General features: G+C 40.2%; 1 protein-coding gene across 2 annotated transcripts in view; it reads left to right on the top strand.

The window, feature by feature from the left end:
- PPARG (peroxisome proliferator activated receptor gamma) overlaps positions 1 to 18,418 on the top strand; it is a 181,042-nt gene that overhangs the window by 93,327 nt on the left and 69,297 nt on the right. For both annotated transcript variants that reach the window (XM_069083913.1, XM_069083915.1), the window contains exons 3-4: positions 13,880 to 14,107; positions 16,067 to 16,236. In XM_069083913.1, coding sequence (XP_068940014.1) covers positions 13,888 to 14,107; positions 16,067 to 16,236 — 390 coding nt within the window. In that variant the 5' untranslated portion in view covers positions 13,880 to 13,887. The remainder of the gene's footprint in view (positions 1 to 13,879; positions 14,108 to 16,066; positions 16,237 to 18,418) is intronic.

The following is an 18,418-nucleotide window of genomic DNA, read 5'->3' as shown; positions in this document are numbered from 1 at the left end:
CTTTCTAGGTGATTTGGATTGCCTTCTCTTAGAAATACAGAAAATGAATTTTGGCAGGAGAACGAGCCTTTAATCTAGTTTGCCTGTCATGGGAAAGATGGCATGAAGTTCCAGCTAAGGAGGCAGAAATTAACATGCATGAAGGTATTATCCTCTAATCTTTGGGTTTTGTTTAAGGCCCCAGGATTGCATTGTGCAAGTTATCAATACAGGGACTAGCAGGCTACTCGTGCCAACGTGTGCCTAGGCCAAATGAACTGCAGTCAAAGGAAGCGTGAAAACAGAGTTGCGATCTGGGAACCATTCAGTAAGCCCTGAAGAAAACCAAATTTGAGGTTTCGCAGTGAGTGCCTTCTGGTTCAATGGAAAGAAATTAATACATCAATGTATGCTGGAATTCTTTGGCTCTCACCAAAACCAGGCTCACAAGTACACATAGGGGAAATCAAGCTGCAGAACCAATGAATTTAGATTTCTCAGTACTGCAATACTGTAAAGGGGAAAGAGTATGAAATTGTAGTGTTCTTATACAGTAGAAGGAAAATGCATGTACCAAAGAATTCTATCCTTTTTAAAATTTATGGTGTCCAAATCTCATTTCTCCCTCTGTGACCCAATTCTCTTTCTGACTAATAGAAACCTTTGCCATCAGAAAAGAAACTGATAAAATAAAAATAAGAAGTTGTTTTATTTGAATAAATTTTCAATTAAATAACCCTTATCATTCATCAAGAATATTTAATCTGACCTCCTCCTATACGTATAAGTATTTCATATATGTATTTTTATATTTCATATATATGAAAGAATAATTGCTTTCCCATTAGTTGGAAGCAATTCCCATTAACAGGCTTGTAAAAATATTCTCAGAATATTTTTGCTCCTTTTAAGCAAAAGTCTTAGGAATCCTGCTAATTTTCCTTGGCATTTAAAATGAGCATTTAAGAGAACGTTTTACTCACTGCTTCTCCATAGAACTTAATTTAAAAGCTTGAAACCTTCCTCTTTGTTTTTTTTTTTTCAATCAAAATAATTTCTTGGCTTTAACTATTCCATATATAAAACATGATTGAAGGGTAGCTTAATAACAGTCTTCAGGGTCCCACAATACATGGAAAAGGGCATATATGAAAAATATAGCAATTGACTTAGGGAGTAGAGGGTAAGGGAGAATAAAATGTAACTCAGAGAAATTAGGATACACTTGGGAAGGTTTCTAGGAACTGATACAGAGTGAAGTAAGTGAACAATTTACAGAAGAACCACACAGAAGTTTTGAAAGACTTCAGAACTCTAATTAATACTATGACTAATCTTGATTTCAAAGGACCGATGGTGAAGCATGCCTCCTGCCCCTTGGGAGAGAGGTGTGGAGTATTTGATGCGCAGATTCGGGCATACCTTTTCTGACACAGAAAATACTCCTATGATTTAACAATCTTATTTATTACAAGGCAGAATACTTTTGGGACTTGGGGAGCAATTCGGAAGCTTCAGTGATGTTTAAAATTAACTTTTTAAAAATTACTTTAGATGTAATGAAGACTATTCTGACAATTAAAGTTGTTTAATCTGAGAATGGATGAACAAGGGAGATTGTGAAAGTTCCATTTCTTAGGATCTTTAAATTTGGGGCTGACTCTCACCTGTATCAAATGGTTTTGGTGTCTATCCTGGTCAAAAGTCCAGAGCTGGCCTTTCTGGTTCCTTTGCTTCCCCTACTCCCACAAGGGCCAGCTCTCCTCAACAGTAGCCCTTTGACTGAATCCAAAATTCACAGAGCAAATCCCCTTAGATTTGTCCTGTAAAACTTGGACTCAGTCAAAAGGCCACACCCAAGGACCTAGAAGGCCACATGTGACCTTGAGGCTGCAGGTTCCCCACCCCTGTTCTAAGCTATAGACAGCTACTATATTTGAAGTTCCCTACACTGATAGAATCATAGGTCTAGTCTCCAAAAAAGGAGTTTTCCACCTGTTAGACAAGTTACATTGACATACTCACAGAACACTTATACATGCATATATATATACACACACACATACATATATTTACACAATATGTATGCATATGTATGTATATGCACATATGCTTGTGGGTATGTATGTATGTATGTGTGTTTGTATACACATGAAGATGCATGCATGTGTGTGAGCAAGTACTATTGGAGAGAAAGAACCAACCGGGCAGAGAAACACCACAAACTATTGGACCCTTTCCAAGTCGATTTTCCTCTTTGCCTTGGTTGCCTCATCCAAAAATTAAAAGAATTGGATTCATTGAACTCTAAGGTCCATCCCTCTGTTTGTTGGCAGTGGAGAATGCAATTTGTGAACCTTTGAATCAGGTTTGGTTTTGTTTTGTTTTTATTGTGTGTAACTACGCTGAAGACCTGAAGTCTAATATTGAAATCATTGGGATAATATGAAACCCTTTATTTGTCATTTAGGCCCCTTTCTGCCTTTTTCCTTCTTTTCCATGGTGGGGAGAGGAGGGGAGAGTATAAAGGGCAGAAGCGTAACTGGCTAATGTCAGAACTGTTTTAATTGTTAGCTTACACCGACAGCAGCACACATTCAATGCTATCTCCTGTTTCTTTAATAATAATAATATTATTATATTATTATTACGATAATGATGAGGATGATGAGTGGTATTTGTGCAGCATTTTTAAAATAAATATTCACTCATTTTATCCTCATAACAACCCTGACAAGTAGGTACTATTATTATCCCTATTTTACAGTTGAGGAAACTGAGGCAGACAGATTAAGTGACTTGCCCAGAGTCAGGATACTTAGAGTTAGTAAGTATGCAAGGAAGGATTTAAACTCAGATTTTTTGGACTACAGATCCAACGTACTGTAGACTGTGCCACATAACTGCCCATGGCTATACTTATGGGTAGCTAGGGGGCACAGTGGATAGAGCGCTGGACCAGGGACCAGGAAGACTCCTCTTCCTGAGTTCAAATCCAACCTCAGATACTCACTAGCTGTGTGACCCTGGGCAAGTCACTTCACCCTGTTTGCCTGTTTCCTCGTCTGTAAAATGAACTGGAGAAGGAAATGGCAACCTATTTCAGTATCTCTTCCAAGAAAACCCTACATGGGATCCTGAAGGGTCAGACAGGACTGAACAACAACAACAATAATACATATGGCTACTAAACCAAGAATAGTATTTAGAATGGTGGTTTTTAAGTGTACTGGAAAGCCCTCCTTCATTCAGTATAATTCAGCAAGACACTGTGTTAGACACCAAGGACAGAGACAAAAACCCCAAAGCTCTTCCCCTGGAGAAGGTTATCCTTTCCTGGGGGGTTACAACCTATACCCAGATAAATACAAATTAACTTGAAGGGATAAGAAAAAACCAGGTGATGAGATGAAGCCTAGGGGAGCATAACAATTTTTAGAGGCAGAGATGAAGAAAGTGCACATTGTTGACACAGGATGTGGTCACTTGTGAATTCATGGAGGTGGGAGATGGAACAGAATCTAATTTAGATGTAATATATCATACTGTACTTATTAAGAAAGGAAAAGAGATTGATACAACCCTTAGTTAACCAGAAAGATCAATTGATCAAAATGCTCCCATTCTCTGAGCTTTTGATTTTAACTTTTAATTTTTTTCATTTTAAAATAATAACTTATATAAATACATTGTATAGGGTTACATCATTTTAATTTTAACTTTTAATTTTTTTCATTTTAAAATAATAAATAACTTATATAATACATTGTATACGGTTATATTATTTGAAAGTATTCTTTTATAATTTAATTTCTATGTAATTAGTTTACATTCTAATGGGGAAGACATAGAATAGAAATCAGTACACAGAAGATAAATACAGAGTAGATAGAAAGTTGACTTAGGAAGAAGCACTAACAGCTAGAAGTGTATGTAGTTCATAAGGATGGGAAGTAGGAAAGGGGACTTCATGAGTGGCAGGGCCAATTCTTGAACCCAGATCAGATAAGTTGGGTGTTCAACCTTGTTTTGCTAGGAAGTATTCACTGTGCCCTTGAACCATTGTTTCGTCACTTGGAGTCCCCATTTTCTCACATGAAGGTTGATAAGACTGGGCTTACTGATCTCTGAACTCCCTTAAGATTCTCTGGGTACCACCTCACACAGTGACAGAGAAGCTGGATGGTTGTAACGGGGCCATATTTTATGTAGCAGAATGGTTTGGATGAACTGGCAGCTAAAATAAATTGGATTTGGAAAATGAGTGTGCACTCTCTAGCATGAGTATGAGGCCATAAACCAATTTGTGAGTGTACCGGGGAATGAAAATTAGTGCGATCAGTGGCTCCTAATTAATTAAGTGATAACAATAATAAGTGACTCTTTGAGGTCACTTCCTCTGGGTTTGGAGGTGTGGGTCAGTGCTGGGTTTGTTTGTTTTCTTTCCTAGCATGCAATTTTGCCCCTGTAACAAATGACCATTTCACTAAAAGCTTTCCAATACAGGTTACTCTGCATTTATCAACAAAGGAGCTAAGAATGCGTCCTTTAATAGTGTGGAAGTGCAGGACTGGGTGCTTCTGGCAAAATACTGAATTAGAAAAGGGTCAGAGATTTTAATTTGATTATTCCCTACAAAGAAACAAGGAACCAGATCATAATATTCTGGTGTTTAATTTCTGGGTTGACGTACTATTCGCTTCTCCATACATCCCCTCCTCCATTTCCAATTTCTCCCAAATGACGATGGTGCCTATCAGATTGGAGAATCTGTTTTATTTGTTAACTTGAAATTTATCGTACCTTGGTGTATTGCGAAAAATCTGCTCATTGGCCATTATATAGCTTAAGGCCAAATTTGATGGTCCGGAATAAATGGCACAAACCCATACCCTTCATTGCAAGGAGGGGGAAAAAATGTTATTTTCAGTCTCTCTGCTTGAAACAAATTGAAAGGTTGTGAAACACTGGGCAATGCCCTGATGCAACAAGGTTCAGTGTCGCCCAGCTGGAGAGTTGAGACATGGTTACATGTCCCTGAGAAAGGGGCCTGTTATTCATGCAAATATTTTGTTCATTTGTCCTTTCATGGATAATTGCACTGAGTAACAGAAAACACCTACTCGACTTACAGTTTGGCAAGAAACGGTAGCTTATGTTTTCTAGAGACCAAATTAGAAGCAGGCTCCTTGGACCCTTCTCTAAATCAAAATAAAATAAAAATGTCCAGAGAATCTCTGTGCCTCTCAGTAACTTCGGTTCATGGTGTAATACTGTTTAGGTCAGGATGTCCCAGAGTAAAGAGGAAGGGCTGCACAGAGAAGGAGGAAGAATGAAGAGGCAGTTGGAGGGAAATGTCCATCTAGGAAGAATGCTTTCTTAGAGGGCACAGGGTGGATTGTTTTCTTTTCTCACCTACTTAGTAAAGTCAAAATCTCTTATTGTATCCTATTCCTAGCTAACGTAGAGACCATCTATGACTGTCTGGGAGACCGTCTAAGAGTATATATTAATGGTGAAATTATGTTCAAATTCACATTTTATGTATAACATTCAGCACTGATTCTTGTTATTGGAAAGCCATTAAGCTTAATCAGACCTAACAGAGGTAACTGGTAATGCAGCGTGAATAGAGTGCTGGGTCTGGAATCAGGGAGACCCGTGTTCAAATGCAGTCTCACACACTTAGTTGTGCGATCCTGGGCATGTCACTTAACTTCTGTTTGCCTCCTCAACTGTAAAATGGGGACGTAGAAGACTCATGTTCCTGAGTTCAGATCTGGCCTCAGACACTTGCTAGCTGTGCGATCCTGTTTGCCTCAGTTTCCTCATCTGTAAAATGAGCCAAAGAAGGAAATAGCAAACCACACACTAGTATCTTTGCCAAGAAAACCCCAAATGGGGTCATGAGGAGTCAGATAGGACTAAACAGCAAAATAACACTTAACCTCACAGGGTTATTACAAGGATCAAATGAGATAATATTTGTAAAAAGCACTTAGCACAGTTTCCTGTTCCATTCTACTAAATATGCTTTTAAAACTTGTAATGGTTTAAACGAATATATTAGTTATCAACCAGCTGTTCCTCCAACCCTGGCTTTTTCATACTTTTCCCCTAGGATACCATTTCAGTGGTTCACTAGGAATGATTTCTTTCTTTTTTTTTTTTTTTTAAAGCAATCGGGGTTAAGTAACTTGCTCAAAGTTACACAGCCAGTTATTCTGGGTGTGGTGCTAAGTATCTGAGCCCAGGATTCGATCCCCAGGTCATCCCGACACTGGAGCCGGTGCTCTTACTCACTGAGCCACCTGGCCGCCCCTTAGGAATGATTTCTAAGGTCTCTTCCAACTTGTAAAATCCTGTTTCTGTGATCCTAAGTACATATACTTTATTTTACTATTTTAGAGGCATATACAAAATGAAGTCTTGCCCAGGGTCACAGAGCTAGTAAGTGCCTGAGGCTAAATTTGAACTCAGGTCTATCCACTGTGCCACTTGGCTGCCCTTAGCACATGTACTTTAAACCTGACTTCAGTGATTCTGCCCCAGTCACTACAATTCACTGTAGGAAATTACAGTGGGAATATTAGGCCACTGGGTAGTACAGGCCTGGAGTCAGAAAGACCTGAGCTCAAATCTGGCCTCAGACACTTACTGGCTATGTGACCTTGGACAAGTCCCTTAACCCTGTTTGCCTCAGTTTCCTCATCTGTAAAATGAGCAGGAGAAAGAAATGCCAAATCACTCCATTATCTTTGCCAAGAAAACCCCAGATAGGGTCATGAAGAGTCAGAAATGACTGAACAGCAATTAGGTAGACAAAGAATCCTAGAATTTAAATAGATTTGTGTTCATTGGGTCATTTTAGAGTTGCAAAAGATAACAGAGGCTGTCCAATTTTGAGGAAAATGAGTGATAGAGAGGTCAGGTTACTTGCCCAAGGTCACACAGGTAAGTAAGCAGCAGAGCTGGAACTTAGGCTGAGGTCTCCAGACTCCAAACTTGGTATTCTTCCTCCTTCTTTGGATAGCTCCAGCAAAGGCCTGTGTTAGGGTGGCCATAGTTTCTTATAGTCTGTGCTAGTAAAACACAATCCCTAGCCAGGTTCTCCTGAGCTGGGGACAAAGCATGATACAGATCTGTATCAACAGATGTCAGAAACCCTGGCTTCAAATCCTGTCTGTATTCCTCACAACTATGGGGATAGCTATCACTCTCCGGGCCTAAGCCTCCTCATTGATAGAAATAAAGGTTTGACAAATTGGGCTAAATGATCTCCAGGGTTCTTCCTGACTTAAAATTCTATTATCCTAGCAGCAAGTCCCAGTCATCAAGTGCATTTATAAAGTGCCACGTACAGTGCCTAGGTCCTAGTACAAAGACACAGCGGAAGACTCTGGTTTGTCAATGGTTCCCCCAGTGCCCAACAATTAAAGACCAAGCTTCACAGTCCTGTTCCACCATGCCCTTTATGCATTCTGATCCATTTTGAGAGGTGCATCACCAGAAGGTTGGCCATGAACTAATGAATACATTTGACCCCGATATTCATGAAACTACCCCTTAAGGCATGAGCTGGTGAAGTTCATCTTCCCTAAGACTGAGCTCACAGTATTTTGAAGGCTTAAAATATATACCTACATATACAAAATGAATTAGCAAACCAGTGGAGTAGGGAGGAGACATAGGAAGCTGAAGGGAGTTGGTAGAGGGATCAAAATGGCAGAGCTTTGCTGGTTTAGGTTCCATCGTGGAGGTGAGCTTTGGAAGAGGAGATGTCTTTTGATGAGCTCCCTGACTTTTCTCTGGATGTCATTGAGAAAGAGAGAGATGACCTTTAAACCATCACCAACACACATTCATCTTTCCTGTACTGTTTACACTGTAATCCAGATAACTTGGGGTTGTTTGGGTTCTTGTTTGTGTAGACATTCAGACATGTGAACAGTGTGAGTGCCCAATATCTCCTCCTGGGACCACTGTAGCATGTTCAAAGTTCCTCTCTCTCTCTCTCTGTCTCTCTCTCTCTCTCTCTTTCTCTCTCAAATAAATACTCTCTGGGCACTTTGTTTATTTCACAAAGACTCCTGATTGGAATTTATTTTAGCATGACAGTTCCCTAACGTTTCAGAACAAGTCCTCTGCTCATGATATTGAAATAAGGATGGAATCAAAGAATTTTGGGGTGTTACAGCAAGAAGAAATTCCCCCACCTCGGGTGTCAGATGAGGAAAACCAAGACTCCCAGGGAGAAAGGGGACATTCTGAAGGTCATGGAGCTACTTAGTGAAAGAACATGGTCTAGGACCCAGTGGGATCCACACCTGCCTCTGCTATCTCCCCGTTGTCTTTCCCACTAAACCGTGGTGTTGTGTCCTCTCTATAATGACATAGGAGAAGTGCCTCTTGAATATTGCTGATTTCTCATCTGTTCAGATACTATGAGGCACAGATCATTCCAGATATAGAATATTTTACTCAACCAAGGTCAGGGAGTGTCTCCTCTTCTTTCTTAAACCTTTTCATCATTGAGAAGGTGCAGGGGATATGTTTGTTGCCACTTAATGCAAGACAGGGATCCTTTACCTGGGGTCCACACACTGGGTGTTGTTCATTTTGGTTTGATAACTCTTCCAATATCATTGAATTCCCTTTGTAACCCTAGCTTTTTATTTTTGCATTTAAAAAGATTATTCTGAGGGGAGGTCCATGGGCTTCGCCACATTTCCAAAGAAGGGCTATGAAAGACCCTCTCACGCAGAGCCATCCCACCCCTGTCCCTCCCATGGATCCCATGCATCAATAGTACCTTGCTGTAGCTATTAACAATGCCACCCCTTGGCGTCCTTGCCCTCTTTGCCGCCTCTGGCACTCCTCCCTCAATTTCAGAGCATCAAAAAAAAGCCAGCCCCCTTCCCGAATCCTTGACAAAAGAGTTAAAATTTAAAATTTGTAGTGATTGACATTTTTGGCTGCACTCCTAAATAGTATGAGCTGGTTCTAAGCAAACCAAGTCAGACAGATTCCTCTTATATAAAGGTTTAAAGTCTAACAGACTGCAGTGAGTGGGTCACAAGTCCATGCTCAGTGCTCAGAATCGAGCCTGCCTCCATGTTTTATTTCACCAGCAGTGATTACTCATCAGAGATTTAGAAGGCTATGTGTCATCTAACATCCCAAGCAGAAAACTTGGGAAGGCAGCTCGGTTCTGCCTTATTTAAATAGCATTGCTTCCCAGGGCTTTTGGAGGCTCAGCAGTTTCTTCCCTGAGAAGTTTCTTCTAAAAATGCAAAGCTAGATTTTCATTTTCCATCAGTCTCAGTTCTTATGACATCTGTTTCCAACCCATCCTCATTGTGCCCCACATTTGGTCAGTTTGTTCAAGGAAATACTTCAAAAGACAGGTGGCGGAGTGCGAAGAATGCTGAATTTAGGGGCAGCTAGGTGGTGCAGTGAATAGAGCACCAGCTCTGGGGCCGGGAGGGCCTGAGTTCAAATCTGGCCTTAGATACTTAACACTTACTAGCTGTGTGACCTTGACAAGTCACTTAACCCCAATACAGAGTTTAGATATGGCCTCGCTAAGCCTCGGTTTCCTCATCTGTAAAATGGAGATGATAACAGCACCTACTCCACAGGGTTATTGTGATGATCAAATGAGATAACATGTAAAGTGCTTTTCAGACCTTGAAGTTCTATATAAATGCCAGCTATTAAAAGGAAACTTCGACCTTAATAATAATAATATACAATTCTGCTTTAAGAAAACTAGAGTCCACATTGCAGAAATATTAGGGGGTAATAATAACTCATATTTATAGAACGCTTTCAGATTTCCAAAATGCTTTCTTCAGAGCCAATCACAGTGTAAATATTATTATCCCCCCATCACAGATGAGGAAACTCAAAATAATTTGCTCAAATAAGTGTCGTAGCCAAGAATACACTCTGGTCTCTCTTCCATCCTTCCCTAATGATGTCAAGGGCATCACCATCCTCCCAGTCACCCAGGTTCAATGCCACCTTCAGCTCGTCCTTTTCACCCAGCCTACAAATTCAGTCTGATGTCATTTCTTGTCATTTCTCTCTTCCCAGGATTTTGCATATGTCTCCTTTTTTTTCATTTTTCAAATGCTTTATTAACTGCTGATTTACATCGTTCATTTCCGCCAGATTTTGAGTTACAAATTTTCTTTTTCCCCTACCCACCGCCCAAAAATAGCAGTCCCACAGGATATCCCCTCCTCCAATCTGCTCTCTCCCATATTTTCTCCCATACCCCTTTCAATTTTTCCAGTAGGTCATGGTGGATCTCTACGCCCCAGTGCCTGTATATCTTATTTCCCAACTACATGTAAAATAGTATTAATAATAGTATATATATATTTGAATATTTGATTTTAAAACTTTGAATTCCAGATTCATTCCCTTCCTCCCTTGTCACCCACCCTTACTGGGAAGATAAGCAGTTCAGTATAGGTTGTACATGTGTGGCTAATGCAAAACAATAACATAGTAGCTATACTGTAAAAGACTGACTATATTTCCCTCCCTCCTATCCCACCTCCCACTTGTTCTATTCCCTACTTTGATCCCGTCCCTTTTCAAAAGTAGGTGCTTCCAACTTCCCTCCCCACCTCCCCCCCCTCCCTTCCATCATCCCCCCTCTCATCCCCTTCCCCGTACTCTCCTGGAGGGTGAGATACCCTATTTAATGTGTATTTCATTGCCTCCTCAAGCCAAATTCAATGGGAATAAGGTTGACCCATTCCCTTTTGCCTTCCTATTCTTCCCCTCCATTGTAACCATTTTTCCTTGCCTCTTCTATATTAGATAGTTTACCCCATTCTGTCTCTCCCCATCTCCTTTCATTATATCCCCCTCTCACCTTTTAATTTCACCTTAAAGAATCATCCCTTCCTGTTAAATTGGTCTTGTGCCCTCTATCTATGTATACCTGTAAACATATATACACACATTCACATATGTTGTCCATATACCCTCATATATAGACATATATATATATATATATTCCCTTCAACTACTGAGAAAAGTTTCATAAGTTACAATTATTGTTTTTCCATGTAGGAATATTAATAGTTCAACTTTGATAAGTTCCTTATGATTTCTTTTCTCTGTCTACCTTCTCATGCTTCTCTTGCTTCTTGTATCTGAATGTCAAATTTTCTATTCAACTCTGGTTTTTTTTCAGCAAGAATGCTTGAAAGTCCTCTATTTCATGGAATGATCACATTTTCCCCTGAAACATGATAATCAGTTTTGCTGGGTAGGTGACTCTTGGTTTTAATCCCAACTCCTTTGCCCTCCAGAATATCATATTCCAAGCCCTTCGATCCCTCAGTGTAGAAGCTGCCAGATCCTGGGTTAATCTGATTGTGTTTCCACAATATTCAAATTTTTTCTTCCTGGCTGCTTGTAATGTTCTCTCCTTAATCTGAGAATTCCAGAACCTGGCTATAATATTCCCAGGAGTTTTCTTTTTGGGATCTTTTTCAGGAGGTGATCGGTGGATTCTTTCAACCTCATTTTTGCCCTCTGGTTCTAAAACATCAGGCCAGTTTTCTTTGAGAACTTCCTGGAGGATGATTTCTAGGTTCTTACTTTGATCATGGCTTTCAGGTAGTCCAATAATTTTTAAATTATCTCTCCTAGATCTATTTTCCAGGTCAGTGGTTTTTCCCATGAGATATTTCACATTGCCTTCTATTCTTTCATTTGTTTGGCTCTGTTTAACAGCATCTTGATTTCTCATAAAGTCATTAGCTTCCATTTGCTCCAATCTAATTCTGAATGGATAATTCTCCTCATTGAGCTTTTGAGATTCTTTTTCCATCTGGCAAATTCGGCTTTTTAAGGCATTCTTCTCCTCATTGCCTTTTTGAGCCTCTTTTGCCATTTGAGTTAGTCTATTTTTTAAGGTATTATTTTCCTCTATCAGACTATTGACTCTCATTTCTCTTCCCACTTTTTCCTCCACTTCTCTTATCTGCTTCTTAAGGTCCTCTATGGCCTGTAACCAACTCATATTTTCCTTTGAAGCTTTTGGTGCAGGAGTTCTGACTTCACTGTCTTCCTCCTGTTCCATGCTTTGCTCCTTTTTGCCCCCAAACTAGGAGTCTAATGTTGGAATCTTCTGTCTGCTTTGTTTCCTTTGCCTGGTCATGTCGTCCCTCAGTCACTTGACCCCTGGGCTTTTTGCCCCAGTAGGACTCTGCCACCAGAAAGGGGAGCTTTCATCCCAAACGCTGGGGTTTTCTCAGCTCCTGGAGGTATTAGATGGGTGCCTTCTCTGAGGCCTCCACATGCTCTAGCAAGCTGGACACACACCCCAGGACCTCCACCCTAGACTGCAATCCAGATCCAAGCAGGTTAAAGCAAGAGCGATTACCCCTCAGACTGGTGCTTGGTCCTCCTACACTCTGCAGGTCAGCAGCTGAAGCTGCAATGTGGTGCTGGCTGGCTGTTCCAATGTCTCAGCGGCTTCTCGCCCCAGGAGCAAAAGCCGATGTACTCCCTCTTACTGGGTCCCAAAGTCCAAACTGTACCGACCTCTCACTTTGTCATTCACATCTATGTGTTAATAAATCTGGAAATGGCCACAGATGCTGCTGATCTGGAGTTCCTCCTCCCGGGGCTGGTCAGGCCTGCCCTGGGGCTAAAGCCTTGGTGTGGAGCTTGCTGCGCTAGCCAATTCCTGCCTGACTGCAGGGCTGTCCTCAGCAGGAGGTTAGCTTCTTTGTGTCATTTTGTGGGTTCTGCAGCTCCAAAGTTTGTTCAGAGTCCCCTTTTTACATGGATTGGGGAAGGTGGAAGCCAGAGCAGCGGGGAGGTCCTGCTTCTACTCTGCCATCTTGACTCCCATATGTCTCCTTTCTACTCACACAAATACTGCCCCAGTCAAGGCCTCATCACCTCTCACCTGGATTCTTGCAAAGTCTTCTAATTGGTATCTCTGCCTCAGTTCTCTTTCATCCTCCACTCAGCTACCTAAATTACTTTTCTAAAGCATACAGAACTCTCTGCCTCTCACTCTCTCTGCCTCTCTCTCTCTCTCTCTCTCTCTCTCTCTCTCTCTCTCTCTCTCTCTCACTCACACACACACACACACACACACACACACACACACACACACACACACACATCCTCTCTCGGATCTCCTTGGTGCCTCCAGGATCAAATGCAAATTCCCCTATTCGGCACTAAAAGCTTGTAATAATCTGGCCCCTTCCTACATTTCTGGTCTGATAGCATTGTAAAGCATTCCATAAATGTTTGTTGACTGACTGGGTCAAATCTAGCCCTCTTAGGAAGAGATTTCCTGAAAGGTGTTTCTGAATAGTATTCTTTCTCCCTGACACCATTAAAATATGAACCAACTTAATAACATGCAAATAATACTCACTTTTCAAGAACGTTGCAGAACACTAATCTATATTTTGCATCCCCTGGGGAATATATTTAGGGCCTTCAATTTTGAGAAACCCAAGGAGTTTCTGGATATGAAGTTACTGTTGCTGTTTTCTTTATTCATGACCTGAATTGGTGGAGTGGTAGACATTGCAATCATTAAAAGTAAATGAGGGCAGGATTGTTTGTAAAATACTGTACACAGCCTTGTTGTTCTAAGATTGTCTTGAGATAACAAGGGAAAGGTGTTAAAACACCTCTTCCCTCCCAACTCAGATGAGGAAAATGGTATTGAGAAAGTGCTCCTGAAGATAAGGCTTCTATTATCGCATTTATCTAGAAAAGATTAATCACTATCAAAATTCCTTCTTGCCCTTCCCATAGAGCCATTTCATTGGTAGAGTACTTTACTCTATGTCTCAGTTCTAAACTTCATACCTGTTTTCATTGTTCTTGTTTTTGGTTACAGGCATTGCCATGGTTGACACAGAGATGCCATTTTGGCCCACCAACTTTGGGATCAGCTCCATGGATCTGTCTGTCATGGATGACCACTCCCACTCCTTTGACATCAAACCCTTCACCACTGTTGACTTCTCCAGCATTTCCACCCCACATTATGAAGACATTCCATTCACAAGAGCTGACCCAATGATTCCTGATTACAAGTATGACCTGAAACTCCAAGAGTGCCAAAGTATGGACTTTATTTTCACTTTTAACATTGCTCAGATAGTAATTATGGCAGACTCTATCTAGAACTTCATACTCCATAGATAGACACAAGAGAACAGGCATCAGAACTTCTGGTGTCCCAGTAAATCATCTCAGCTCAGGGTTAGGAAGAGAAAGAATTTTGAATAAGGTAATTCTAGAAGGCACAAATAATTTAACTTTCCCATGTGGTTAAGGATTAAGATTAGGTATTTAAATAGGGTTATCATTTTAAGAAAGGAACTTGTTAACCCAGATAAATCTCTGAATTAGATATGCTCTTACCTATGGTTTATATGTCCTCCTTCCCACAATAAACAGAAGATAAAGGTGTCAGAACTTCATTCTTCTCTTGAAATCACTGATCCTTACTGGAAGGCCATGCTTTCTCAGATTCTCTTATAATCAGTCAATCAACATTTATTAAGTACCTACTGAGGTTCCAGGCATTGTGCTATGCCCTAAGATAGATCTTAATTTTTCAGACTCCCTTTATACACCTTTTTCATTAATCCTTCTGGTCAGTAGCAAACAGCCTACAGAACCAGTTGTATTCTAACCTAGAGACCTAGCCTCTTGAGTTTCCTTAGCCATTTAGATGTTAAGAAGTGAACAATTCTAGATTCTGGTATTTATTAAATCTCTTACTTGCTATTATTTATACTGTGCTAAGTTTCCCATTTTCACTTTACTCATCTTGAAAATACTACAGGTTTCACTGAATCCTTATTTTCCAGCACAAATATAAATGTAGAAGATTTTATTTCTGGGCCTTGTATTTTTTTTTTCCCAAATGACTTTGGAATATTATTAGAATAGCCTTGTCAAAATGAAGTAAGTTTTCTTGACTTTTCTTTTTTGCAAATGTGTATGCTTCTAGGCCAGATTTATAAAGCCATGACTGCAATTGGCAACACTCTCATTTTTGTTCAATTTAACAAACATCTTCTGGGGATTGGTGAGCATTCATTAGCTTCCTGTATTTCTAGCTTATCCTTGGATAGATTTATCTATGTGACTTCTAGTTACATGTTGAAGTTACCACTTAATGGGCCTGGTTCTATTGATAGAAAGGTAACGAATTGCTTACTCTTTAGAGATACCCCGACTTGAAAGGATCATTTTTGAAACTACTTCTCCTAATACAATAGTTGGGAGCTAATTGGTCTCATGTCCCACTAAGTCAAGCACATCTGCTCCATTCTCACTGGGAAGCCAATGTAATGGGTTTATCTTGTAAATTTGATTTCAAGCTACATCTAAAGGGCAGAATCTTATCAAGATGTATCATAACATCTTGGAACTCTAAGGAATCTCAAGGGCCATGTAATCTAGTTCATGACTAAACAGGAATTCCCAACAAGTAGTCATCCAAGCTTCTGACTGAACACCTTTAATGATATGAAAGTCACTGACTGAAACCTTATTCTACTTTTGGATAGCTCTAATTGTTCAGAACATTTTCCTTATACTGAACCCAAAGTAGTTCTATTCCTACCTGCTGAGGCTGAGCAGAACGAGTGCAACTTCAAAGTCCATGACCACCTTTCATTCATTTGAAGATAGTAGTCAACCTTCCCCCTTCCCCGACCCCAACAAGTACTTAATATTTTCCTGGCACTGTAGTTCCCTGACTGGGGACTTGCCTTACTCTTTCTAGCAGTATGCACTGCCATCCTAAACTCAAAGACCAGATTCCAGGAGTTCCAGATCCTCAAAACCTATATTAAGGCTAGCTTCCCTGCCTCCAGATTTATTGAACTTGAAGACCATGTTAATACTGTAACAAAAGACTAATACTACCCACATACAGCAGGATCACCTTCACTATTCCTGGAATCCTAACACTGGTATTCGACTATTATTCCCCCAGTGCCTCTGCCCTCTCTAGCATTTGCTTCCAATTAAAAACCTGGTCTTCTCAATGTTCTTCCATACACAGGTGCTATCAAAGTGGAACCTCCATCCCCTCCTTATTATTCAGAAAAAAGTCAGCTCTACAACAAGCCTCATGAAGAATCCTCTAACTCCCTTATGGCCATCGAATGCCGAGTCTGTGGGGATAAAGCTTCTGGGTTCCACTACGGAGTACATGCTTGTGAAGGCTGCAAGGTAAAAATGGTGACTTCCTTTGTCTTTGTCTTCCAAGATGTTACTGATCATTTCTCTGCTCTACTCACACTGAGGGAGATGGTTCAGGGGATACATTGACATGACCACCTGTGGCCTTTATCCTGGATTTATCGTGAAATCTTTAAACAGACCCACAGTAATGGCTGCCAAGTACAGTGAAAAGTATTTTTTTTAAGTACAGAGAAAATAATACAGCAATGTAGAGAAAAAGGGAAAGAAATTATTTTTTAGTAAAATTTTGGAAGTCTCTCAAGCTCTAAAATGCAGAATAAGCTCATTGGTCTCGGTTTTGCATTGAGATCTAAATCTCAGTTGTTGTTGTATTCCTGGCACTAGAATGGGATATAGGGACCATTTGGGGGAAGGAATCACAGAATCATAGATTTTGAGCTGAAAGGTATTCCAGAGGCCATCTAGTCCAATGCCCTCACTTTTCAGATGAGGAAACCGAGCCCCCGAGTAGTTATATAATTTGACTCAAGTCACACAGAGAGAACACAGTGACAGGATTTGAACCTAGATCTACTCTTTCCATACCATTGAATGAGGAGTTTTGCATTGCCATTTGTCTTCCCAATTGCAAATGTCTTTCATAAAGAACTTATTCTTGGGAGTAGCTAGGTGATGCAGTGAATAGAGTACCGGCCTAGAGTCAGGAGGACCTGAGTTCAAATCTGGCCTCAGACACTTAACACAAAAAAACTAGCTGTGTGACCTTGGCAAGTCACTTAACCCCAATTGCCCTCCTAAAAGCAAAAAAAAAAAAAAAAAGAAGAACTTATTCTTTAACTTTTGAGCACTTTACAAAGAGCAAAAACATCAATTCATCCACTGGGGAAAAATATACAGAACAAAAACCTCATTTATTTTCTTCCAAGTCTAATATTCAATCTAACTATCTCATTTCCATTTTATAAACTTCTATCTACCCATCTAAAACGAGTAATATTCTCTCTCCTTATTGACAAGGGTATCAATCCAGCTACATTTCATCAAGTGCATTCTTTTGCAATAATCACTCACGGAAATATTCTTGGAATAGAATAATTCAGAGAAATACAATGACTTGCACATATACCCCCTGTCATTGTTTGGAGCAAACCGAACATGAATAAGTCCCCTGTGTACTAAGTGCTGTTTCTCTTGGCCCCTAAAAATTAAATTAAATTAAATTAAAAGATCAAAAAGCATATTCTATGGAAGAAAAGACAAAGAGACTGAAAACTGTAGACAGGCTGCCATTGCTGGGCACCAGAAGACCTGAGTTCTGGGTCCAGCTCAGCTGCTAAGTAGTTTTCTGAACTCAAGCAAGCCACATTTTTTGGTGAGGCCTCGCTTGCTTCATCTCTAAAATGAGGGAATTGGACTATATGGTTTCTAAAAGTCCTTCCAACTGTTACATTCTACAGTATAGAATGACTCCTTGAAACAAACTTTGTAAAGGAATATAAATTGCTAATTAAATTGGTCCTTGGGGGCAGCTAGGTGACGCAGTGAATAGAGCACCGGCCCTGGAGTCAAGAAGACCTGAGTTCAAATCCGGCCTCAGACACTTAATACTTATTAGCCATGTGACCTTGGGCAAGTCACTTAACCTCAATTGCCCTACCTTCCCCCCTCCAAAAAAAAAAATTGGTACTTGGATCTTCAAAGCATTTATCCCCACTGTGGAATGAAGAAGAATTATGATAATGACCATGACACATATATCATGGGCTGTGAAAGGTTCTGAAATAGATTCTTTTCTTTAATCCTCACAGCCCTGGAAAGTGTCTTCTTTTATTATTTCTTTTTTCCATCCAGATGAGGAAAAAAGCCAGAGGGCAGAGTAGATTTGCCCATGATAATACAGCTAATTACTGAAGCTGGATTTGAACCTAGTTATTCTTCATTCAATCCACTGTGCTTTTCTGAATTGAAGTTCTGTGATCCTGCTTAGTCATATAGAATTTTGGTTATTGTCGTTGAGCTGTTTCAGTCATATCTGACTCTCTGTGACCCCATTTGGGATTTTCTTGGCAAAGATAACAGAAGTGGTTTGTCATTTCCTTTTCTAGTTCAGTATACAGATGAGGAAACTGAGGCAAACAGGGTTAGGTGACTTGCCCAGGATCACATGAGCTAGTGAGTGTCTGAGGTCAGATTTGAACTCGAGTCTTCC

Source organism: Petaurus breviceps, unplaced genomic scaffold (assembly GCF_028583685.1).
Source record: "Petaurus breviceps papuanus isolate PSGF00001 unplaced genomic scaffold, PetGlider_PUasm1.0 174, whole genome shotgun sequence".
Taxonomy (NCBI): domain Eukaryota; kingdom Metazoa; phylum Chordata; class Mammalia; order Diprotodontia; family Petauridae; genus Petaurus; species Petaurus breviceps.
The sequence above is the reverse complement of the archived record's forward strand: the minus strand, read 5'-3'. Positions and strand labels throughout refer to the sequence as shown.